The sequence below is a fragment of the Procambarus clarkii genome, chromosome 13, assembly GCF_040958095.1.
Source record: "Procambarus clarkii isolate CNS0578487 chromosome 13, FALCON_Pclarkii_2.0, whole genome shotgun sequence".
Lineage (NCBI taxonomy): Eukaryota > Metazoa > Arthropoda > Malacostraca > Decapoda > Cambaridae > Procambarus > Procambarus clarkii.
This window is the reverse complement of record NC_091162.1, coordinates 21,788,125-21,813,607: the sequence shown is the minus strand read 5'-3', so window position 1 is coordinate 21,813,607 and position 25,483 is coordinate 21,788,125. Positions and strand designations below refer to the sequence as shown.

Genomic DNA, 25,483 nt, shown 5'->3' with positions numbered 1-25,483 from the left:
TTGTTTCCACATTTAATGGCTGCCATCTCTTTAGGAATACATTTGGTTATGCATCTTTTCTTACCATGAATAAAATGGTGCTCGTCACTGTCGATAAAGTGACAAGCTTTATGTGTGGCACTAGTGGTCGAAGTAGGTATTGGGGTGGTGGTGGTTGTTGTCGAAGTAGTAGTTGTGGTGGTAGTTGTCGAAGTAGTAGTGGTTGAAGTTGTCGATGAAATGCTGGTGGTGGTAGTGGTTGAAGTTGTCGATGAAATGCTGGTGGTGGTAGTGGTCAATGTACTGCTAGTGGTGGTAGTTGTTGAAGTAGTACTTGTGGTGTTAGTTGTTGGTAAGGTGGTTGTGGTGATCGATGTAGTGCTGGTGGTTGTATTAGTCGATGTAGTACTAGTGATTGTAGTGGTCGATGTACTGCCAGTTGGTGTAGTGGTCGATGATGTCTTGGAGGTTCTCCTGGTCGATGTAGTGCTGGTGGTAGTCGATGTAGTGCTGGTGGTAGTCGATGTAGTGCTGGTGGTAGTCGATGTAGTGCTGGTGGTAGTCGATGTAGTGTTGGTGGTAGTCGATGTCGTGCTGGGGGTGGTAGTAATCGATGTAGTACTAGTGGTGGCAGTTGTCGATGTAGTGCTAGTGGGGGTAGTGGTCGATGTAATGGTGGAAGTGGTCGATGTTGTGGTGGTAGTGGTCGATGTGCTGGTGGATAAAGTGCTAGAGATAGTAGTTGTCGATTCTGGGCTTGTTGTGGTAGAGGTTATCGTTGTGTTGTGTTGTGTCTTGGTACAGCAGACACAACCTGGTGTACACGGAGATGTATCAAAATTGTTTCCACATTTAATGGCTGCCATCTCTTTAGGAATACATTTGGTTATGCATCTTTTCTTACCATGAATAAAATGGTGCTCGTCACTGTCGATAAAGTGACAAGCTTTATGTGTGGCACTAGTGGTCGAAGTAGGTATTGGGGTGGTGGTGGTTGTTGTCGAAGTAGTAGTTGTGGTGGTAGTTGTCGAAGTAGTAGTGGTTGAAGTTGTCGATGAAATGCTGGTGGTGGTAGTGGTTGAAGTTGTCGATGAAATGCTGGTGGTGGTAGTGGTCAATGTACTGCTAGTGGTGGTAGTTGTTGAAGTAGTACTTGTGGTGTTAGTTGTTGGTAAGGTGGTTGTGGTGATCGATGTAGTGCTGGTGGTTGTATTAGTCGATGTAGTACTAGTGATTGTAGTGGTCGATGTACTGCCAGTTGGTGTAGTGGTCGATGATGTCTTGGAGGTTCTCCTGGTCGATGTAGTGCTGGTGGTAGTCGATGTAGTGCTGGTGGTAGTCGATGTAGTGCTGGTGGTAGTCGATGTAGTGCTGGTGGTAGTCGATGTAGTGTTGGTGGTAGTCGATGTCGTGCTGGGGGTGGTAGTAATCGATGTAGTACTAGTGGTGGCAGTTGTCGATGTAGTGCTAGTGGGGGTAGTGGTCGATGTAATGGTGGAAGTGGTCGATGTTGTGGTGGTAGTGGTCGATGTGCTGGTGGATAAAGTGCTAGAGATAGTAGTTGTCGATTCTGGGCTTGTTGTGGTAGAGGTTATCGTTGTGTTGTGTTGTGTCTTGGTACAGCAGACACAACCTGGTGTACACGGAGATGTATCAAAATTGTTTCCACATTTAATGGCTGCCATCTCTTTAGGAATACATTTGGTTATGCATCTTTTCTTACCATGAATAAAATGGTGCTCGTCACTGTCGATAAAGTGACAAGCTTTATGTGTGGCACTAGTGGTCGAAGTAGGTATTGGGGTGGTGGTGGTTGTTGTCGAAGTAGTAGTTGTGGTGGTAGTTGTCGAAGTAGTAGTGGTTGAAGTTGTCGATGAAATGCTGGTGGTGGTAGTGGTTGAAGTTGTCGATGAAATGCTGGTGGTGGTAGTGGTCAATGTACTGCTAGTGGTGGTAGTTGTTGAAGTAGTACTTGTGGTGTTAGTTGTTGGTATGGTGGTTGTGGTGATCGATGTAGTGCTGGTGGTTGTATTAGTCGATGTAGTACTAGTGATTGTAGTGGTCGATGTACTGCCAGTTGGTGTAGTGGTCGATGATGTCTTGGAGGTTCTCCTGGTCGATGTAGTGCTGGTGGTAGTCGATGTAGTGCTGGTGGTAGTCGATGTAGTGCTGGTGGTAGTCGATGTAGTGCTGGTGGTAGTCGATGTAGTGTTGGTGGTTGTCGATGTCGTGCTGGGGGTGGTAGTAATCGATGTAGTACTAGTGGTGGCAGTTGTCGATGTAGTGCTAGTGGGGGTAGTGGTCGATGTAATGGTGGAAGTGGTCGATGTTGTGGTGGTAGTGGTCGATGTGCTGGTGGATAAAGTGCTAGAGATAGTAGTTGTCGATTCTGGGCTTGTTGTGGTAGAGGTTATCGTTGTGTTGTGTTGTGTCTTGGTACAGCAGACACAACCTGGTGTACACGGAGATGTATCAAAATTGTTTCCACATTTAATGGCTGCCATCTCTTTAGGAATACATTTGGTTATGCATCTTTTCTTACCATGAATAAAATGGTGCTCGTCACTGTCGATAAAGTGACAAGCTTTATGTGTGGCACTAGTGGTCGAAGTAGGTATTGGGGTGGTGGTGGTTGTTGTCGAAGTAGTAGTTGTGGTGGTAGTTGTCGAAGTAGTAGTGGTTGAAGTTGTCGATGAAATGCTGGTGGTGGTAGTGGTTGAAGTTGTCGATGAAATGCTGGTGGTGGTAGTGGTCAATGTACTGCTAGTGGTGGTAGTTGTTGAAGTAGTACTTGTGGTGTTAGTTGTTGGTATGGTGGTTGTGGTGATCGATGTAGTGCTGGTGGTTGTATTAGTCGATGTAGTACTAGTGATTGTAGTGGTCGATGTACTGCCAGTTGGTGTAGTGGTCGATGATGTCTTGGAGGTTCTCCTGGTCGATGTAGTGCTGGTGGTAGTCGATGTAGTGCTGGTGGTAGTCGATGTAGTGCTGGTGGTAGTCGATGTAGTGCTGGTGGTAGTCGATGTAGTGTTGGTGGTTGTCGATGTCGTGCTGGGGGTGGTAGCAATCGATGTAGTACTAGTGGTGGCAGTTGTCGATGTAGTGCTAGTGGGGGTAGTGGTCGATGTAATGGTGGAAGTGGTCGATGTTGTGGTGGTAGTGGTCGATGTGCTGGTGGATAAAGTGCTAGAGATAGTAGTTGTCGATTCTGGGCTTGTTGTGGTAGAGGTTATCGTTGTGTTGTGTTGTGTCTTGGTACAGCAGACACAACCTGGTGTACACGGAGATGTATCAAAATTGTTTCCACATTTAATGGCTGCCATCTCTTTAGGAATACATTTGGTTATGCATCTTTTCTTACCATGAATAAAATGGTGCTCGTCACTGTCGATAAAGTGACAAGCTTTATGTGTGGCACTAGTGGTCGAAGTAGGTATTGGGGTGGTGGTGGTTGTTGTCGAAGTAGTAGTTGTGGTGGTAGTTGTCGAAGTAGTAGTGGTTGAAGTTGTCGATGAAATGCTGGTGGTGGTAGTGGTTGAAGTTGTCGATGAAATGCTGGTGGTGGTAGTGGTCAATGTACTGCTAGTGGTGGTAGTTGTTGAAGTAGTACTTGTGGTGTTAGTTGTTGGTAATGGTGGTTGTGGTGATCGATGTAGTGCTGGTGGTTGTATTAGTCGATGTAGTACTAGTGATTGTAGTGGTCGATGTACTGCCAGTTGGTGTAGTGGTCGATGATGTCTTGGAGGTTCTCCTGGTCGATGTAGTGCTGGTGGTAGTCGATGTAGTGCTGGTGGTAGTCGATGTAGTGCTGGTGGTAGTCGATGTAGTGCTGGTGGTAGTCGATGTAGTGTTGGTGGTAGTCGATGTCGTGCTGGGGGTGGTAGTAATCGGATGTAGTACTAGTGGTGGCAGTTGTCGATGTAGTGCTAGTGGGGGTAGTGGTCGATGTAATAGTGGAAGTGGTCGATGTTGTGGTGGTAGTGGTCGATGTGCTGGTGGATAAAGTGCTAGAGATAGTAGTTGTCGATTCTGGGCTTGTTGTGGTAGAGGTTATCGTTGTGTTGTGTTGTGTCTTGGTACAGCAGACACAACCTGGTGTACACGGAGATGTATCAAAATTGTTTCCACATTTAATGGCTGCCATCTCTTTAGGAATACATTTGGTTATGCATCTTTTCTTACCATGAATAAAATGGTGCTCGTCACTGTCGATAAAGTGACAAGCTTTATGTGTGGCACTAGTGGTCGAAGTAGGTATTGGGGTGGTGGTGGTTGTTGTCGAAGTAGTAGTTGTGGTGGTAGTTGTCGAAGTAGTAGTGGTTGAAGTTGTCGATGAAATGCTGGTGGTGGTAGTGGTTGAAGTTGTCGATGAAATGCTGGTGGTGGTAGTGGTCAATGTACTGCTAGTGGTGGTAGTTGTTGAAGTAGTACTTGTGGTGTTAGTTGTTGGTAATGGTGGTTGTGGTGATCGATGTAGTGCTGGTGGTTGTATTAGTCGATGTAGTACTAGTGATTGTAGTGGTCGATGTACTGCCAGTTGGTGTAGTGGTCGATGATGTCTTGGAGGTTCTCCTGGTCGATGTAGTGCTGGTGGTAGTCGATGTAGTGCTGGTGGTAGTCGATGTAGTGCTGGTGGTAGTCGATGTAGTGCTGGTGGTAGTCGATGTAGTGTTGGTGGTAGTCGATGTCGTGCTGGGGGTGGTAGTAATGGATGTAGTACTAGTGGTGGCAGTTGTCGATGTAGTGCTAGTGGGGGTAGTGGTCGATGTAATAGTGGAAGTGGTCGATGTTGTGGTGGTAGTGGTCGATGTGCTGGTGGATAAAGTGCTAGAGATAGTAGTTGTCGATTCTGGGCTTGTTGTGGTAGAGGTTATCGTTGTGTTGTGTTGTGTCTTGGTACAGCAGACACAACCTGGTGTACACGGAGATGTATCAAAATTGTTTCCACATTTAATGGCTGCCATCTCTTTAGGAATACATTTGGTTATGCATCTTTTCTTACCATGAATAAAATGGTGCTCGTCACTGTCGATAAAGTGACAAGCTTTATGTGTGGCACTAGTGGTCGAAGTAGGTATTGGGGTGGTGGTGGTTGTTGTCGAAGTAGTAGTTGTGGTGGTAGTTGTCGAAGTAGTAGTGGTTGAAGTTGTCGATGAAATGCTGGTGGTGGTAGTGGTTGAAGTTGTCGATGAAATGCTGGTGGTGGTAGTGGTCAATGTACTGCTAGTGGTGGTAGTTGTTGAAGTAGTACTTGTGGTGTTAGTTGTTGGTAAGGTGGTTGTGGTGATCGATGTAGTGCTGGTGGTTGTATTAGTCGATGTAGTACTAGTGATTGTAGTGGTCGATGTACTGCCAGTTGGTGTAGTGGTCGATGATGTCTTGGAGGTTCTCCTGGTCGATGTAGTGCTGGTGGTAGTCGATGTAGTGCTGGTGGTAGTCGATGTAGTGCTGGTGGTAGTCGATGTAGTGCTGGTGGTAGTCGATGTAGTGTTGGTGGTAGTCGATGTCGTGCTGGGGGTGGTAGTAATCGATGTAGTACTAGTGGTGGCAGTTGTCGATGTAGTGCTAGTGGGGGTAGTGGTCGATGTAATGGTGGAAGTGGTCGATGTTGTGGTGGTAGTGGTCGATGTGCTGGTGGATAAAGTGCTAGAGATAGTAGTTGTCGATTCTGGGCTTGTTGTGGTAGAGGTTATCGTTGTGTTGTGTTGTGTCTTGGTACAGCAGACACAACCTGGTGTACACGGAGATGTATCAAAATTGTTTCCACATTTAATGGCTGCCATCTCTTTAGGAATACATTTGGTTATGCATCTTTTCTTACCATGAATAAAATGGTGCTCGTCACTGTCGATAAAGTGACAAGCTTTATGTGTGGCACTAGTGGTCGAAGTAGGTATTGGGGTGGTGGTGGTTGTTGTCGAAGTAGTAGTTGTGGTGGTAGTTGTCGAAGTAGTAGTGGTTGAAGTTGTCGATGAAATGCTGGTGGTGGTAGTGGTTGAAGTTGTCGATGAAATGCTGGTGGTGGTAGTGGTCAATGTACTGCTAGTGGTGGTAGTTGTTGAAGTAGTACTTGTGGTGTTAGTTGTTGGTATGGTGGTTGTGGTGATCGATGTAGTGCTGGTGGTTGTATTAGTCGATGTAGTACTAGTGATTGTAGTGGTCGATGTACTGCCAGTTGGTGTAGTGGTCGATGATGTCTTGGAGGTTCTCCTGGTCGATGTAGTGCTGGTGGTAGTCGATGTAGTGCTGGTGGTAGTCGATGTAGTGCTGGTGGTAGTCGATGTAGTGCTGGTGGTAGTCGATGTAGTGTTGGTGGTAGTCGATGTCGTGCTGGGGGTGGTAGTAATCGATGTAGTACTAGTGGTGGCAGTTGTCGATGTAGTGCTAGTGGGGGTAGTGGTCGATGTAATGGTGGAAGTGGTCGATGTTGTGGTGGTAGTGGTCGATGTGCTGGTGGATAAAGTGCTAGAGATAGTAGTTGTCGATTCTGGGCTTGTTGTGGTAGAGGTTATCGTTGTGTTGTGTTGTGTCTTGGTACAGCAGACACAACCTGGTGTACACGGAGATGTATCAAAATTGTTTCCACATTTAATGGCTGCCATCTCTTTAGGAATACATTTGGTTATGCATCTTTTCTTACCATGAATAAAATGGTGCTCGTCACTGTCGATAAAGTGACAAGCTTTATGTGTGGCACTAGTGGTCGAAGTAGGTATTGGGGTGGTGGTGGTTGTTGTCGAAGTAGTAGTTGTGGTGGTAGTTGTCGAAGTAGTAGTGGTTGAAGTTGTCGATGAAATGCTGGTGGTGGTAGTGGTTGAAGTTGTCGATGAAATGCTGGTGGTGGTAGTGGTCAATGTACTGCTAGTGGTGGTAGTTGTTGAAGTAGTACTTGTGGTGTTAGTTGTTGGTAAGGTGGTTGTGGTGATCGATGTAGTGCTGGTGGTTGTATTAGTCGATGTAGTACTAGTGATTGTAGTGGTCGATGTACTGCCAGTTGGTGTAGTGGTCGATGATGTCTTGGAGGTTCTCCTGGTCGATGTAGTGCTGGTGGTAGTCGATGTAGTGCTGGTGGTAGTCGATGTAGTGCTGGTGGTAGTCGATGTAGTGCTGGTGGTAGTCGATGTAGTGTTGGTGGTTAGTCGATGTCGTGCTGGGGGTGGTAGTAATCGATGTAGTACTAGTGGTGGCAGTTGTCGATGTAGTGCTAGTGGGGGTAGTGGTCGATGTAATGGTGGAAGTGGTCGATGTTGTGGTGGTAGTGGTCGATGTGCTGGTGGATAAAGTGCTAGAGATAGTAGTTGTCGATTCTGGGCTTGTTGTGGTAGAGGTTATCGTTGTGTTGTGTTGTGTCTTGGTACAGCAGACACAACCTGGTGTACACGGAGATGTATCAAAATTGTTTCCACATTTAATGGCTGCCATCTCTTTAGGAATACATTTGGTTATGCATCTTTTCTTACCATGAATAAAATGGTGCTCGTCACTGTCGATAAAGTGACAAGCTTTATGTGTGGCACTAGTGGTCGAAGTAGGTATTGGGGTGGTGGTGGTTGTTGTCGAAGTAGTAGTTGTGGTGGTAGTTGTCGAAGTAGTAGTGGTTGAAGTTGTCGATGAAATGCTGGTGGTGGTAGTGGTTGAAGTTGTCGATGAAATGCTGGTGGTGGTAGTGGTCAATGTACTGCTAGTGGTGGTAGTTGTTGAAGTAGTACTTGTGGTGTTAGTTGTTGGTATGGTGGTTGTGGTGATCGATGTAGTGCTGGTGGTTGTATTAGTCGATGTAGTACTAGTGATTGTAGTGGTCGATGTACTGCCAGTTGGTGTAGTGGTCGATGATGTCTTGGAGGTTCTCCTGGTCGATGTAGTGCTGGTGGTAGTCGATGTAGTGCTGGTGGTAGTCGATGTAGTGCTGGTGGTAGTCGATGTAGTGCTGGTGGTAGTCGATGTAGTGTTGGTGGTTGTCGATGTCGTGCTGGGGGTGGTAGTAATCGATGTAGTACTAGTGGTGGCAGTTGTCGATGTAGTGCTAGTGGGGGTAGTGGTCGATGTAATGGTGGAAGTGGTCGATGTTGTGGTGGTAGTGGTCGATGTGCTGGTGGATAAAGTGCTAGAGATAGTAGTTGTCGATTCTGGGCTTGTTGTGGTAGAGGTTATCGTTGTGTTGTGTTGTGTCTTGGTACAGCAGACACAACCTGGTGTACACGGAGATGTATCAAAATTGTTTCCACATTTAATGGCTGCCATCTCTTTAGGAATACATTTGGTTATGCATCTTTTCTTACCATGAATAAAATGGTGCTCGTCACTGTCGATAAAGTGACAAGCTTTATGTGTGGCACTAGTGGTCGAAGTAGGTATTGGGGTGGTGGTGGTTGTTGTCGAAGTAGTAGTTGTGGTGGTAGTTGTCGAAGTAGTAGTGGTTGAAGTTGTCGATGAAATGCTGGTGGTGGTAGTGGTTGAAGTTGTCGATGAAATGCTGGTGGTGGTAGTGGTCAATGTACTGCTAGTGGTGGTAGTTGTTGAAGTAGTACTTGTGGTGTTAGTTGTTGGTAATGGTGGTTGTGGTGATCGATGTAGTGCTGGTGGTTGTATTAGTCGATGTAGTACTAGTGATTGTAGTGGTCGATGTACTGCCAGTTGGTGTAGTGGTCGATGATGTCTTGGAGGTTCTCCTGGTCGATGTAGTGCTGGTGGTAGTCGATGTAGTGCTGGTGGTAGTCGATGTAGTGCTGGTGGTAGTCGATGTAGTGCTGGTGGTAGTCGATGTAGTGTTGGTGGTTGTCGATGTCGTGCTGGGGGTGGTAGTAATCGATGTAGTACTAGTGGTGGCAGTTGTCGATGTAGTGCTAGTGGGGGTAGTGGTCGATGTAATGGTGGAAGTGGTCGATGTTGTGGTGGTAGTGGTCGATGTGCTGGTGGATAAAGTGCTAGAGATAGTAGTTGTCGATTCTGGGCTTGTTGTGGTAGAGGTTATCGTTGTGTTGTGTTGTGTCTTGGTACAGCAGACACAACCTGGTGTACACGGAGATGTATCAAAATTGTTTCCACATTTAATGGCTGCCATCTCTTTAGGAATACATTTGGTTATGCATCTTTTCTTACCATGAATAAAATGGTGCTCGTCACTGTCGATAAAGTGACAAGCTTTATGTGTGGCACTAGTGGTCGAAGTAGGTATTGGGGTGGTGGTGGTTGTTGTCGAAGTAGTAGTTGTGGTGGTAGTTGTCGAAGTAGTAGTGGTTGAAGTTGTCGATGAAATGCTGGTGGTGGTAGTGGTTGAAGTTGTCGATGAAATGCTGGTGGTGGTAGTGGTCAATGTACTGCTAGTGGTGGTAGTTGTTGAAGTAGTACTTGTGGTGTTAGTTGTTGGTATGGTGGTTGTGGTGATCGATGTAGTGCTGGTGGTTGTATTAGTCGATGTAGTACTAGTGATTGTAGTGGTCGATGTACTGCCAGTTGGTGTAGTGGTCGATGATGTCTTGGAGGTTCTCCTGGTCGATGTAGTGCTGGTGGTAGTCGATGTAGTGCTGGTGGTAGTCGATGTAGTGCTGGTGGTAGTCGATGTAGTGCTGGTGGTAGTCGATGTAGTGTTGGTGGTAGTCGATGTCGTGCTGGGGGTGGTAGTAATCGATGTAGTACTAGTGGTGGCAGTTGTCGATGTAGTGCTAGTGGGGGTAGTGGTCGATGTAATAGGTGGAAGTGGTCGATGTTGTGGTGGTAGTGGTCGATGTGCTGGTGGATAAAGTGCTAGAGATAGTAGTTGTCGATTCTGGGCTTGTTGTGGTAGAGGTTATCGTTGTGTTGTGTTGTGTCTTGGTACAGCAGACACAACCTGGTGTACACGGAGATGTATCAAAATTGTTTCCACATTTAATGGCTGCCATCTCTTTAGGAATACATTTGGTTATGCATCTTTTCTTACCATGAATAAAATGGTGCTCGTCACTGTCGATAAAGTGACAAGCTTTATGTGTGGCACTAGTGGTCGAAGTAGGTATTGGGGTGGTGGTGGTTGTTGTCGAAGTAGTAGTTGTGGTGGTAGTTGTCGAAGTAGTAGTGGTTGAAGTTGTCGATGAAATGCTGGTGGTGGTAGTGGTTGAAGTTGTCGATGAAATGCTGGTGGTGGTAGTGGTCAATGTACTGCTAGTGGTGGTAGTTGTTGAAGTAGTACTTGTGGTGTTAGTTGTTGGTAAGGTGGTTGTGGTGATCGATGTAGTGCTGGTGGTTGTATTAGTCGATGTAGTACTAGTGATTGTAGTGGTCGATGTACTGCCAGTTGGTGTAGTGGTCGATGATGTCTTGGAGGTTCTCCTGGTCGATGTAGTGCTGGTGGTAGTCGATGTAGTGCTGGTGGTAGTCGATGTAGTGCTGGTGGTAGTCGATGTAGTGCTGGTGGTAGTCGATGTAGTGTTGGTGGTAGTCGATGTCGTGCTGGGGGTGGTAGTAATCGGATGTAGTACTAGTGGTGGCAGTTGTCGATGTAGTGCTAGTGGGGGTAGTGGTCGATGTAATAGGTGGAAGTGGTCGATGTTGTGGTGGTAGTGGTCGATGTGCTGGTGGATAAAGTGCTAGAGATAGTAGTTGTCGATTCTGGGCTTGTTGTGGTAGAGGTTATCGTTGTGTTGTGTTGTGTCTTGGTACAGCAGACACAACCTGGTGTACACGGAGATGTATCAAAATTGTTTCCACATTTAATGGCTGCCATCTCTTTAGGAATACATTTGGTTATGCATCTTTTCTTACCATGAATAAAATGGTGCTCGTCACTGTCGATAAAGTGACAAGCTTTATGTGTGGCACTAGTGGTCGAAGTAGGTATTGGGGTGGTGGTGGTTGTTGTCGAAGTAGTAGTTGTGGTGGTAGTTGTCGAAGTAGTAGTGGTTGAAGTTGTCGATGAAATGCTGGTGGTGGTAGTGGTTGAAGTTGTCGATGAAATGCTGGTGGTGGTAGTGGTCAATGTACTGCTAGTGGTGGTAGTTGTTGAAGTAGTACTTGTGGTGTTAGTTGTTGGTAATGGTGGTTGTGGTGATCGATGTAGTGCTGGTGGTTGTATTAGTCGATGTAGTACTAGTGATTGTAGTGGTCGATGTACTGCCAGTTGGTGTAGTGGTCGATGATGTCTTGGAGGTTCTCCTGGTCGATGTAGTGCTGGTGGTAGTCGATGTAGTGCTGGTGGTAGTCGATGTAGTGCTGGTGGTAGTCGATGTAGTGCTGGTGGTAGTCGATGTAGTGTTGGTGGTAGTCGATGTCGTGCTGGGGGTGGTAGTAATCGATGTAGTACTAGTGGTGGCAGTTGTCGATGTAGTGCTAGTGGGGGTAGTGGTCGATGTAATGGTGGAAGTGGTCGATGTTGTGGTGGTAGTGGTCGATGTGCTGGTGGATAAAGTGCTAGAGATAGTAGTTGTCGATTCTGGGCTTGTTGTGGTAGAGGTTATCGTTGTGTTGTGTTGTGTCTTGGTACAGCAGACACAACCTGGTGTACACGGAGATGTATCAAAATTGTTTCCACATTTAATGGCTGCCATCTCTTTAGGAATACATTTGGTTATGCATCTTTTCTTACCATGAATAAAATGGTGCTCGTCACTGTCGATAAAGTGACAAGCTTTATGTGTGGCACTAGTGGTCGAAGTAGGTATTGGGGTGGTGGTGGTTGTTGTCGAAGTAGTAGTTGTGGTGGTAGTTGTCGAAGTAGTAGTGGTTGAAGTTGTCGATGAAATGCTGGTGGTGGTAGTGGTTGAAGTTGTCGATGAAATGCTGGTGGTGGTAGTGGTCAATGTACTGCTAGTGGTGGTAGTTGTTGAAGTAGTACTTGTGGTGTTAGTTGTTGGTAAGGTGGTTGTGGTGATCGATGTAGTGCTGGTGGTTGTATTAGTCGATGTAGTACTAGTGATTGTAGTGGTCGATGTACTGCCAGTTGGTGTAGTGGTCGATGATGTCTTGGAGGTTCTCCTGGTCGATGTAGTGCTGGTGGTAGTCGATGTAGTGCTGGTGGTAGTCGATGTAGTGCTGGTGGTAGTCGATGTAGTGCTGGTGGTAGTCGATGTAGTGTTGGTGGTAGTCGATGTCGTGCTGGGGGTGGTAGTAATCGATGTAGTACTAGTGGTGGCAGTTGTCGATGTAGTGCTAGTGGGGGTAGTGGTCGATGTAATGGTGGAAGTGGTCGATGTTGTGGTGGTAGTGGTCGATGTGCTGGTGGATAAAGTGCTAGAGATAGTAGTTGTCGATTCTGGGCTTGTTGTGGTAGAGGTTATCGTTGTGTTGTGTTGTGTCTTGGTACAGCAGACACAACCTGGTGTACACGGAGATGTATCAAAATTGTTTCCACATTTAATGGCTGCCATCTCTTTAGGAATACATTTGGTTATGCATCTTTTCTTACCATGAATAAAATGGTGCTCGTCACTGTCGATAAAGTGACAAGCTTTATGTGTGGCACTAGTGGTCGAAGTAGGTATTGGGGTGGTGGTGGTTGTTGTCGAAGTAGTAGTTGTGGTGGTAGTTGTCGAAGTAGTAGTGGTTGAAGTTGTCGATGAAATGCTGGTGGTGGTAGTGGTTGAAGTTGTCGATGAAATGCTGGTGGTGGTAGTGGTCAATGTACTGCTAGTGGTGGTAGTTGTTGAAGTAGTACTTGTGGTGTTAGTTGTTGGTATGGTGGTTGTGGTGATCGATGTAGTGCTGGTGGTTGTATTAGTCGATGTAGTACTAGTGATTGTAGTGGTCGATGTACTGCCAGTTGGTGTAGTGGTCGATGATGTCTTGGAGGTTCTCCTGGTCGATGTAGTGCTGGTGGTAGTCGATGTAGTGCTGGTGGTAGTCGATGTAGTGCTGGTGGTAGTCGATGTAGTGCTGGTGGTAGTCGATGTAGTGTTGGTGGTTAGTCGATGTCGTGCTGGGGGTGGTAGTAATCGATGTAGTACTAGTGGTGGCAGTTGTCGATGTAGTGCTAGTGGGGGTAGTGGTCGATGTAATGGTGGAAGTGGTCGATGTTGTGGTGGTAGTGGTCGATGTGCTGGTGGATAAAGTGCTAGAGATAGTAGTTGTCGATTCTGGGCTTGTTGTGGTAGAGGTTATCGTTGTGTTGTGTTGTGTCTTGGTACAGCAGACACAACCTGGTGTACACGGAGATGTATCAAAATTGTTTCCACATTTAATGGCTGCCATCTCTTTAGGAATACATTTGGTTATGCATCTTTTCTTACCATGAATAAAATGGTGCTCGTCACTGTCGATAAAGTGACAAGCTTTATGTGTGGCACTAGTGGTCGAAGTAGGTATTGGGGTGGTGGTGGTTGTTGTCGAAGTAGTAGTTGTGGTGGTAGTTGTCGAAGTAGTAGTGGTTGAAGTTGTCGATGAAATGCTGGTGGTGGTAGTGGTTGAAGTTGTCGATGAAATGCTGGTGGTGGTAGTGGTCAATGTACTGCTAGTGGTGGTAGTTGTTGAAGTAGTACTTGTGGTGTTAGTTGTTGGTAATGGTGGTTGTGGTGATCGATGTAGTGCTGGTGGTTGTATTAGTCGATGTAGTACTAGTGATTGTAGTGGTCGATGTACTGCCAGTTGGTGTAGTGGTCGATGATGTCTTGGAGGTTCTCCTGGTCGATGTAGTGCTGGTGGTAGTCGATGTAGTGCTGGTGGTAGTCGATGTAGTGCTGGTGGTAGTCGATGTAGTGCTGGTGGTAGTCGATGTAGTGTTGGTGGTAGTCGATGTCGTGCTGGGGGTGGTAGTAATCGATGTAGTACTAGTGGTGGCAGTTGTCGATGTAGTGCTAGTGGGGGTAGTGGTCGATGTAATGGTGGAAGTGGTCGATGTTGTGGTGGTAGTGGTCGATGTGCTGGTGGATAAAGTGCTAGAGATAGTAGTTGTCGATTCTGGGCTTGTTGTGGTAGAGGTTATCGTTGTGTTGTGTTGTGTCTTGGTACAGCAGACACAACCTGGTGTACACGGAGATGTATCAAAATTGTTTCCACATTTAATGGCTGCCATCTCTTTAGGAATACATTTGGTTATGCATCTTTTCTTACCATGAATAAAATGGTGCTCGTCACTGTCGATAAAGTGACAAGCTTTATGTGTGGCACTAGTGGTCGAAGTAGGTATTGGGGTGGTGGTGGTTGTTGTCGAAGTAGTAGTTGTGGTGGTAGTTGTCGAAGTAGTAGTGGTTGAAGTTGTCGATGAAATGCTGGTGGTGGTAGTGGTTGAAGTTGTCGATGAAATGCTGGTGGTGGTAGTGGTCAATGTACTGCTAGTGGTGGTAGTTGTTGAAGTAGTACTTGTGGTGTTAGTTGTTGGTAAGGTGGTTGTGGTGATCGATGTAGTGCTGGTGGTTGTATTAGTCGATGTAGTACTAGTGATTGTAGTGGTCGATGTACTGCCAGTTGGTGTAGTGGTCGATGATGTCTTGGAGGTTCTCCTGGTCGATGTAGTGCTGGTGGTAGTCGATGTAGTGCTGGTGGTAGTCGATGTAGTGCTGGTGGTAGTCGATGTAGTGCTGGTGGTAGTCGATGTAGTGTTGGTGGTAGTCGATGTCGTGCTGGGGGTGGTAGTAATCGATGTAGTACTAGTGGTGGCAGTTGTCGATGTAGTGCTAGTGGGGGTAGTGGTCGATGTAATGGTGGAAGTGGTCGATGTTGTGGTGGTAGTGGTCGATGTGCTGGTGGATAAAGTGCTAGAGATAGTAGTTGTCGATTCTGGGCTTGTTGTGGTAGAGGTTATCGTTGTGTTGTGTTGTGTCTTGGTACAGCAGACACAACCTGGTGTACACGGAGATGTATCAAAATTGTTTCCACATTTAATGGCTGCCATCTCTTTAGGAATACATTTGGTTATGCATCTTTTCTTACCATGAATAAAATGGTGCTCGTCACTGTCGATAAAGTGACAAGCTTTATGTGTGGCACTAGTGGTCGAAGTAGGTATTGGGGTGGTGGTGGTTGTTGTCGAAGTAGTAGTTGTGGTGGTAGTTGTCGAAGTAGTAGTGGTTGAAGTTGTCGATGAAATGCTGGTGGTGGTAGTGGTTGAAGTTGTCGATGAAATGCTGGTGGTGGTAGTGGTCAATGTACTGCTAGTGGTGGTAGTTGTTGAAGTAGTACTTGTGGTGTTAGTTGTTGGTAAGGTGGTTGTGGTGATCGATGTAGTGCTGGTGGTTGTATTAGTCGATGTAGTACTAGTGATTGTAGTGGTCGATGTACTGCCAGTTGGTGTAGTGGTCGATGATGTCTTGGAGGTTCTCCTGGTCGATGTAGTGCTGGTGGTAGTCGATGTAGTGCTGGTAGGTAGTCGATGTAGTGCTGGTGGTAGTCGATGTAGTGCTGGTGGTAGTCGATGTAGTGTTGGTGGTAGTCGATGTCGTGCTGGGGGTGGTAGTAATCGATGTAGTACTAGTGGTGGCAGTTGTCGATGTAGTGCTAGTGGGGGTAGTGGTCGATGTAATGGTGGAAGTGGTCGATGTTGTGGTGGTAGTGGTCGATGTGCTGGTGGATAAAGTGCTAGAGATAGTAGTTGTCGATTCTGGGCTTGTTGTGGTAGAGGTTATCGTTGTGTTGTGTTGTGTCTTGGTACAGCAGACACAACCTGGTGTACACGGAGATGTATCAAAATTGTTTCCACATTTAATGGCTGCCATCTCTTTAGGAATACATTTGGTTATGCATCTTTTCTTACCATGAATAAAATGGTGCTCGTCACTGTCGATAAAGTGACAAGCTTTATGTGTGGCACTAGTGGTCGAAGTAGGTATTGGGGTGGTGGTGGTTGTTGTCGAAGTAGTAGTTGTGGTGGTAGTTGTCGAAGTAGTAGTGGTTGAAGTTGTCGATGAAATGCTGGTGGTGGTAGTGGTTGAAGTTGTCGATGAAATGCTGGTGGTGGTAGTGGTCAATGTACTGCTAGTGGTGGTAGTTGTTGAAGTAGTACTTGTGGTGTTAGTTGTTGGTAATGGTGGTTGTGGTGATCGATGTAGTGCTGGTGGTTGTATTAGTCGATGTAGTACTAGTGATTGTAGTGGTCGATGTACTGCCAGTTGGTGTAGTGGTCGATGATGTCTTGGAGGTTCTCCTGGTCGATGTAGTGCTGGTGGTAGTCGATGTAGTGCTGGTGGTAGTCGATGTAGTGCTGGTGGTAGTCGATGTAGTGCTGGTGGTAGTCGATGTAGTGTTGGTGGTAGTCGATGTCGTGCTGGGGGTGGTAGTAATCGGATGTAGTACTAGTGGTGGCAGTTGTCGATGTAGTGCTAGTGGGGGTAGTGGTCGATGTAATAGGTGGAAGTGGTCGATGTTGTGGTGGTAGTGGTCGATGTGCTGGTGGATAAAGTGCTAGAGATAGTAGTTGTCGATTCTGGGCTTGTTGTGGTAGAGGTTATCGTTGTGTTGTGTTGTGTCTTGGTACAGCAGACACAACCTGGTGTACACGGAGATGTATCAAAATTGTTTCCACATTTAATGGCTGCCATCTCTTTAGGAATACATTTGGTTATGCATCTTTTCTTACCATGAATAAAATGGTGCTCGTCACTGTCGATAAAGTGACAAGCTTTATGTGTGGCACTAGTGGTCGAAGTAGGTATTGGGGTGGTGGTGGTTGTTGTCGAAGTAGTAGTTGTGGTGGTAGTTGTCGAAGTAGTAGTGGTTGAAGTTGTCGATGAAATGCTGGTGGTGGTAGTGGTTGAAGTTGTCGATGAAATGCTGGTGGTGGTAGTGGTCAATGTACTGCTAGTGGTGGTAGTTGTTGAAGTAGTACTTGTGGTGTTAGTTGTTGGTAAGGTGGTTGTGGTGATCGATGTAGTGCTGGTGGTTGTATTAGTCGATGTAGTACTAGTGATTGTAGTGGTCGATGTACTGCCAGTTGGTGTAGTGGTCGATGATGTCTTGGAGGTTCTCCTGGTCGATGTAGTGCTGGTGGTAGTCGATGTAGTGCTGGTGGTAGTCGATGTAGTGCTGGTGGTAGTCGATGTAGTGCTGGTGGTAGTCGATGTAGTGTTGGTGGTTGTCGATGTCGTGCTGGGGGTGGTAGTAATCGATGTAGTACTAGTGGTGGCAGTTGTCGATGTAGTGCTAGTGGGGGTAGTGGTCGATGTAATGGTGGAAGTGGTCGATGTTGTGGTGGTAGTGGTCGATGTGCTGGTGGATAAAGTGCTAGAGATAGTAGTTGTCGATTCTGGGCTTGTTGTGGTAGAGGTTATCGTTGTGTTGTGTTGTGTCTTGGTACAGCAGACACAACCTGGTGTACACGGAGATGTATCAAAATTGTTTCCACATTTAATGGCTGCCATCTCTTTAGGAATACATTTGGTTATGCATCTTTTCTTACCATGAATAAAATGGTGCTCGTCACTGTCGATAAAGTGACAAGCTTTATGTGTGGCACTAGTGGTCGAAGTAGGTATTGGGGTGGTGGTGGTTGTTGTCGAAGTAGTAGTTGTGGTGGTAGTTGTCGAAGTAGTAGTGGTTGAAGTTGTCGATGAAATGCTGGTGGTGGTAGTGGTTGAAGTTGTCGATGAAATGCTGGTGGTGGTAGTGGTCAATGTACTGCTAGTGGTGGTAGTTGTTGAAGTAGTACTTGTGGTGTTAGTTGTTGGTAAGGTGGTTGTGGTGATCGATGTAGTGCTGGTGGTTGTATTAGTCGATGTAGTACTAGTGATTGTAGTGGTCGATGTACTGCCAGTTGGTGTAGTGGTCGATGATGTCTTGGAGGTTCTCCTGGTCGATGTAGTGCTGGTGGTAGTCGATGTAGTGCTGGTAGGTAGTCGAAGTAGTGCTGGTGGTAGTCGATGTAGTGCTGGTGGTAGTCGATGTAGTGTTGGTGGTAGTCGATGTCGTGCTGGGGGTGGTAGCAATCGAGGTAGTACTAGTGGTGGCAGTTGTCGATGTAGTGCTAGTGGGGGTAGTGGTCGATGTAATGGTGGAAGTGGTCGATGTTGTGGTGGTAGTGGTCGATGTGCTGGTGGATAAAGTGCTAGAGATAGTAGTTGTCGATTCTGGGCTTGTTGTGGTAGAGGTTATCGTTGTGTTGTGTTGTGTCTTGGTACAGCAGACACAACCTGGTGTACACGGAGATGTATCAAAATTGTTTCCACATTTAATGGCTGCCATCTCTTTAGGAATACATTTGGTTATGCATCTTTTCTTACCATGAATAAAATGGTGCTCGTCACTGTCGATAAAGTGACAAGCTTTATGTGTGGCACTAGTGGTCGAAGTAGGTATTGGGGTGGTGGTGGTTGTTGTCGAAGTAGTAGTTGTGGTGGTAGTTGTCGAAGTAGTAGTGGTTGAAGTTGTCGATGAAATGCTGGTGGTGGTAGTGGTTGAAGTTGTCGATGAAATGCTGGTGGTGGTAGTGGTCAATGTACTGCTAGTGGTGGTAGTTGTTGAAGTAGTACTTGTGGTGTTAGTTGTTGGTATGGTGGTTGTGGTGATCGATGTAGTGCTGGTGGTTGTATTAGTCGATGTAGTACTAGTGATTGTAGTGGTCGATGTACTGCCAGTTGGTGTAGTGGTCGATGATGTCTTGGAGGTTCTCCTGGTCGATGTAGTGCTGGTGGTAGTCGATGTAGTGCTGGTGGTAGTCGATGTAGTGCTGGTGGTAGTCGATGTAGTGCTGGTGGTAGTCGATGTAGTGTTGGTGGTAGTCGATGTCGTGCTGGGGGTGGTAGTAATGGATGTAGTACTAGTGGTGGCAGTTGTCGATGTAGTGCTAGTGGGGGTAGTGGTCGATGTAATAGTGGAAGTGGTCGATGTTGTGGTGGTAGTGGTCGATGTGCTGGTGGATAAAGTGCTAGAGATAGTAGTTGTCGATTCTGGGCTTGTTGTGGTAGAGGTTATCGTTGTGTTGTGTTGTGTCTTGGTACAGCAGACACAACCTGGTGTACACGGAGATGTATCAAAATTGTTTCCACATTTAATGGCTGCCATCTCTTTAGGAATACATTTGGTTATGCATCTTTTCTTACCATGAATAAAATGGTGCTCGTCACTGTCGATAAAGTGACAAGCTTTATGTGTGGCACTAGTGGTCGAAGTAGGTATTGGGGTGGTGGTGGTTGTTGTCGAAGTAGTAGTTGTGGTGGTAGTTGTCGAAGTAGTAGTGGTTGAAGTAGTCGATGAAATGCTGGTGGTGGTAGTGGTTGAAGTTGTCGATGAAATGCTGGTGGTGGTAGTGGTTGAAGTTGTCGATGAAATGCTGGTGGTGGTAGTGGTCAATGTACTGCTAGTGGTGGTAGTTGTTGAAGTAGTACTTGTGGTGTTAGTTGTTGGTAAGGTGGTTGTGGTGATCGATGTAGTGCTGGTGGTTGTATTAGTCGATTTAGTACTAGTGATTGTAGTGGTCGATGTACTGCCAGTTGGTGTAGTGGTCGATGATGTCTTGGAGGTTCTTCTGGTCGATGTAGTGCTGGTGGTAGTCGATGTAGTGCTGGTAGTAGTCGAAGTAGTGCTGGTGGTAGTCGATGTAGTGCTGGTGGTAGTCGATGTAGTGTTGGTGGTAGTCGATGTCGTGCTGGGGGTGGTAGCAATCGAGGTAGTACTAGTGGTGGCAGTTGTCGATGTAGTGCTAGTGGGGGTAGTGGTCGATGTAATGGTGGAAGTGGTCGATGTTGTGGTGGTAGTGGTCGATGTGCTGGTGGATAAAGTGCTAGAGATAGTAGTTGTCGATTCTGGGCTTGTTGTGGTAGAGGTTATCGTTGTGTTGTGTTGTGTCTTGGTACAGCAGACACAACCTGGTGTACACGGAGATGTAGTCAAAATTGTTTCCACATTTAATGGCTGCCATCTCTTTAGGAATACATTTGGTTATGCATCTTTTCTTACCATGAATAAAATGGTGCTCGTCACTGTCGATAAAGTGACAAGCTTTATGTGTGGCACTAGTGGTCGAAGTAGGTATTGGGGTGGTGGTGGTTGTTGTCGAAGTAGTAGTTGTGGTGGTAGTTGTCGAAGTAGTAGTGGTTGAAGTTGTCGATGAAATGCTGGTGGTGGTAGTGGTTGAAGTTGTCGATGAAATGCTGGTGGTGGTAGTGGTTGAAGTTGTCGATGAAATGCTGGTGGTGGTAGTGGTCAATGTACTGCTAGTGGTGGTAGTTGTTGAAGTAGTACTTGTGGTGTTAGTTGTTGGTATGGTGGTTGTGGTGATCGATGTAGTGCTGGTGGTTGTATTAGTCGATGTAGTACTAGTGATTGTAGTGGTCGATGTACTGCCAGTTGGTGTAGTGGTCGATGATGTCTTGGAGGTTCTCCTGGTCGATGTAGTGCTGGTGGTAGTCGATGTAGTGCTGGTGGTAGTCGATGTAGTGCTGGTGGTAGTCGATGTAGTGCTGGTGGTAGTCGATGTAGTGTTGGTGGTAGTCAATGTCGTGCTGGGGGTGGTAGCAATCGATGTAGTACTAGTGGTGGCAGTTGTCGATGTAGTGCTAGTGGGGGTAGTGGTCGATGTAATGGTGGAAGTGGTCGATGTTGTGGTGGTAGTGGTCGATGTGCTGGTGGATAAAGTGCTAGAGATAGTAGTTGTCGATTCTGGGCTTGTTGTGGTAGAGGTTATCGTTGTGTTGTGTTGTGTCTTGGTACAGCAGACACAACCTGGTGTACACGGAGATGTATCAAAATTGTTTCCACATTTAATGGCTGCCATCTCTTTAGGAATACATTTGGTTATGCATCTTTTCTTACCATGAATAAAATGGTGCTCGTCACTGTCGATAAAGTGACAAGCTTTATGTGTGGCACTAGTGGTCGAAGTAGGTATTGGGGTGGTGGTGGTTGTTGTCGAAGTAGTAGTTGTGGTGGTAGTTGTCGAAGTAGTAGTGGTTGAAGTTGTCGATGAAATGCTGGTGGTGGTAGTGGTCAATGTACTGCTAGTGGTGGTAGTTGTTGAAGTAGTACTTGTGGTGTTAGTTGTTGGTAAGGTGGTTGTGGTGATCGATGTAGTGCTGGTGGTTGTATTAGTCGATGTAGTACTAGTGATTGTAGTGGTCGATGTACTGCCAGTTGGTGTAGTGGTCGATGATGTCTTGGAGGTTCTCCTGGTCGATGTAGTGCTGGTGGTAGTCGATGTAGTGCTGGTGGTAGTCGATGTAGTGCTGGTGGTAGTCGATGTAGTGCTGGTGGTAGTCGATGTAGTGCTGGTGGTAGTCGATGTAGTGTTACTGGTTGTCGATGTCGTGCTGGGGGTGGTAGTAATCGATGTAGTACTAGTGGTGGCAGTTGTCGATGTAGTGCTAGTGGGGGTAGTGGTCGATGTAATGGTGGAAGTGGTCGATGTTGTGGTGGTAGTGGTCGATGTGCTGGTGGATAAAGTGCTAGAGATAGTAGTTGTCGATTCTGGGCTTGTTGTGGTAGAGGTTATCGTTGTGTTGTGTTGTGTCTTGGTACAGCAGACACAACCTGGTGTACACGGAGATGTATCAAAATTGTTTCCACATTTAATGGCTGCCATCTCTTTAGGAATACATTTGGTTATGCATCTTTTCTTACCATGAATAAAATGGTGCTCGTCACTGTCGATAAAGTGACAAGCTTTATGTGTGGCACTAGTGGTCGAAGTAGGTATTGGGGTGGTGGTGGTTGTTGTCGAAGTAGTAGTTGTGGTGGTAGTTGTCGAAGTAGTAGTGGTTGAAGTTGTCGATGAAATGCTGGTGGTGGTAGTGGTTGAAGTTGTCAATGAAATGCTGGTGGTGGTAGTGGTCAATGTACTGCTAGTGGTGGTAGTTGTTGAAGTAGTACTTGTGGTGTTAGTTGTTGGTATGGTGGTTGTGGTGATCGATGTAGTGCTGGTGGTTGTATTAGTCGATGTAGTACTAGTGATTGTAGTGGTCGATGTACTGCCAGTTGGTGTAGTGGTCGATGATGTCTTGGAGGTTCTCCTGGTCGATGTAGTGCTGGTGGTAGTCGATGTAGTGCTGGTGGTAGTCGATGTAGTGCTGGTGGTAGTCGATGTAGTGTTGGTGGTTGTCGATGTCGTGCTGGGGGTGGTAGCAATCGATGTAGTACTAGTGGTGGCAGTTGTCGATGTAGTGCTAGTGGGGGTAGTGGTCGATGTAATGGTGGAAGTGGTCGATGTTGTGGTGGTAGTGGTCGATGTGCTGGTGGATAAAGTGCTAGAGATAGTAGTTGTCGATTCTGGGCTTGTTGTGGTAGAGGTTATCGTTGTGTTGTGTTGTGTCTTGGTACAGCAGACACAACCTGGTGTACACGGAGATGTATCAAAATTGTTTCCACATTTAATGGCTGCCATCTCTTTAAGAATACATTTGGTTATGCATCTTTTCTTACCATGAATAAAATGGTGCTCGTCACTGTCGATAAAGTGACAAGCTTTATGTGTGGCACTAGTGGTCGAAGTAGGTATTGGGTTGGTGGTGGTTGCTGTCGAAGTAGTAGTTGTGGTGGTAGTTGTCGAAGTAGTAGTGGTTGAAGTTGTCGATGAAATGCTGGTGGTGGTAGTGGTTGAAGTTGTCGATGAAATGCTGGTGGTGGTAGTGGTCAATGTACTGCTAGTGGTGGTAGTTGTTGAAGTAGTACTTGTGGTGTTAGTTGTTGGTAAGGTGGTTGTGGTGATCAATGTAGTGCTGGTGGTTGTATTAGTCGATGTAGTACTAGTGATTGTAGTGGTCGATGATGTCTTGGAGGTTCTCCTGGTCGATGTAGTGCTGGTGGTAGTCGATGTAGTGCTGGTGGTAGTCGATGTAGTGCTGGTGGTAGTCGATGTAGTGCTGGTGGTAGTCGATGTAGTGCTGGTGGTAGTCGATGTAGTGCTGGTGGTAGTCGATGTAGTGTTGGTGGTTGTCGATGTCGTGCTGGGGGTGGTAGTAATCGAGGTAGTACTAGTGGTGGCAGTTGTCGATGTAGTGCTAGTGGGGGTAGTGGTCGATGTAATGGTGGAAGTGGTCGATGTTGTGGTGGTAGTGGTCGATGTGCTGGTGGATAAAGTGCTAGAGATAGTAGTTGTCGATTCTGGGCTTGTTGTGGTAGAGGTTATCGTTGTGTTGTGTTGTGTCTTGGTACAGCAGACACAACCTGGTGTACACGGAGATGTATCAAAATTGTTTCCACATTTAATGGCTGCCATCTCTTTAGGAATACATTTGGTTATGCATCTTTTCTTACCATGAATAAAATGGTGCTCGTCACTGTCGATAAAGTGACAAGCTTTATGTGTGGCACTAGTGGTCGAAGTAGGTATTGGGGTGGTGGTGGTTGTTGTCGAAGTAGTAGTTGTGGTGGTAGTTGTCGAAGTAGTAGTGGTTGAAGTTGTCGTTGAAATGCCGGTGGTGGTAGTGGTTGAAGTTGTCGATGAAATGCTGGTGGTGGTAGTGGTCAATGTACTGCTAGTGGTGGTAGTTGTTGAAGTAGTACTTGTGGTGTTAGTTGTTGGTATGGTGGTTGTGGTGATCGATGTAGTGCTGGTGGTTGTATTAGTCGATGTAGTACTAGTGATTGTAGTGGTCGATGTACTGCCAGTTGGTGTAGTGGTCGACGATGTCTTGGAGGTTCTCCTGGTCGATGTAGTGCTAGTGGTAGTCGATGTAGTGCTGGTGGTAGTCGATGTAGTGCTGGTGGTAGTCGATGTAGTGCTGGTGGTAGTCGATGTAGTGTTGGTGGTAGTCGATGTCGTGCTGGGGGTGGTAGTAATGGATGTAGTACTAGTGGTGGCAGTTGTCGATGTAGTGCTAGTAGGGGTAGTGGTCGATGTAATGGTGGAAGTGGTCGATGTTGTGGTGGTAGTGGTCGATGTGCTGGTGGATAAAGTGCTAGAGATAGTAGTTGTCGATTCTGAGCTTGTTGTGGTAGAGGTTATCGTTGTGTTGTGTTGTGTCTTGGTACAGCAGACACAACCTGGTGTACACGGAGATGTATCAAAATTGTTTCCACATTTAATGGCTGCCATCTCTTTAGGAATACATTTGGTTATGCATCTTTTCTTACCATGAATAAAATGGTGCTCGTCACTGTTGATAAAGTGACAAGCTTTATGTGTGGCACTAGTGGTCGAAGTAGGTATTGGGGTCGTGGTGGTTGTTGTCGAAGTAGTAGTTGTGGTGGTAGTTGTCGAAGTAGTAGTTGTGGTGGTAGTTGTCGAAGTAGTAGTGGTTGAAGTTGTCGATGAAATGCTGGTGGTGGTAGTGGTTGAAGTTGTCGATGATATGCTGGTGGTGGTAGTGGTCAATGTACTGCTAGTGGTGGTAGTTGTTGAAGTAGTACTTGTGGTGTTAGTTGTTGGTATGGTGGTTGTGGTGATCGATGTAGTGCTGGTGGTTGTATTAGTCGATGTAGTACTAGTGATTGTAGTGGTCGATGTACTGCTAGTTGGTGTAGTGGTCGATGATGTCTTGGAGGTTCTCCTGGTCGATGTAGTGCTGGTGGTGGTCGATGTAGTGCTGGTGGTAGTCGATGTAGTGCTGGTTTTAGTCGATGTCGTGCTGGGGGTGGTAGTAATCGATGTAGTACTAGTGGTGGCAGTTGTCGATGTAGTGCTGGTGGTGGTAGTGGTCGATGTAATGGTGGAAGTGGTCGATGTTGTGGTGGTAGTGGTCGATGTGCTCGTGGATAAAGTGCTAGAGATAGTAGTTGTCGATTCTGGGCTTGTTGTTGTAGAGGTTATCGTTGTGTTGTGTTGTGTCTTGGTACAGCAGACACAACCTGGTGTACACGGAGATGTATCAAAATTGTTTCCACATTTAATGGCTGCCATCTCTTTAGGAATACATTTGGTTATGCATCTTTTCTTACCATGAATAAAATGGTGCTCGTCACTGTCGATAAAGTGACAAGTTTTATGTGTGGCACTAGTGGTCGAAGTAGGTATTGGGGTGGTGGTGGTTGTTGTCGAAGTAGTAGTTGTGGTGGTAGTTGTCGAAGTAGTATTGGTTGAAGTTGTCGATGAAATGCTGGTGGTGGTAGTGGTCAATGTACTGCTAGTGGTGGTAGTTGTTGAAGTAGTACTTGTGGTGTTAGTTGTTGGTATGGTGGTTGTGGTGATCGATGTAGTGCTGGTGGTTGTATTAGTCGATGTAGTACTAGTGATTGTAGTGGTCGATGTACTGTCAGTTGGTGTAGTGGTCGATGATGTCTTGGAGGTTCTCCTGGTCGATGTAGTGCTGGTGGTGGTCGATGTAGTGCTGGTGGTAGTCGATGTAGTGCTGGTGGTAGTCGATGTCGTGCTGGGGGTGGTAGTAATCGATGTAGTACTAGTGGTGGCAGTTGTCGATGTAGTGCTAGTGGTGGTAGTGGTCGATGTAATGGTGGAAGTGGTCGATGTTGTGGTGGTAGTGGTCGATGTGCCGGTGGATAAAGTGCTAGAGATAATAGTTGTCGATTCTGGGCTTGTTGTGGCAGAGGTTATCGTTGTGTTGTGTTGTGTCTTGGTACAGCAGACACAACCTGGTGTACACGGAGATGTATCAAAATTGTTTCCACATTTAATGGCTGCCATCTCTTTAGGAATACATTTGGTTATGCATCTTTTCTTACCATGAATAAAATGGTGCTCGTTACTGTTGATAAAGTGACAAGCTTTATGTGTGGT

General features: G+C 46.3%; 1 protein-coding gene across 1 annotated transcript in view; it reads right to left on the bottom strand.

Moving 5' to 3' along the window:
- The window catches only part of LOC123757085 (mucin-22-like), a 66,548-nt gene that overhangs the window by 6,169 nt on the left and 34,896 nt on the right, over positions 1-25,483 (bottom strand). The window contains exons 10-19 of the mRNA XM_069324009.1: positions 15,963-16,269; positions 12,656-12,825; positions 12,077-12,268; positions 10,223-10,529; positions 4,460-5,004; positions 3,666-4,071; positions 3,246-3,363; positions 1,884-1,931; positions 1,122-1,664; positions 65-263 (exon numbers count right to left, since the gene is read on the bottom strand). Coding sequence (XP_069180110.1) covers positions 65-263; positions 1,122-1,664; positions 1,884-1,931; positions 3,246-3,363; positions 3,666-4,071; positions 4,460-5,004; positions 10,223-10,529; positions 12,077-12,268; positions 12,656-12,825; positions 15,963-16,269 — 2,835 coding nt within the window. The remainder of the gene's footprint in view (positions 1-64; positions 264-1,121; positions 1,665-1,883; positions 1,932-3,245; positions 3,364-3,665; positions 4,072-4,459; positions 5,005-10,222; positions 10,530-12,076; positions 12,269-12,655; positions 12,826-15,962; positions 16,270-25,483) is intronic.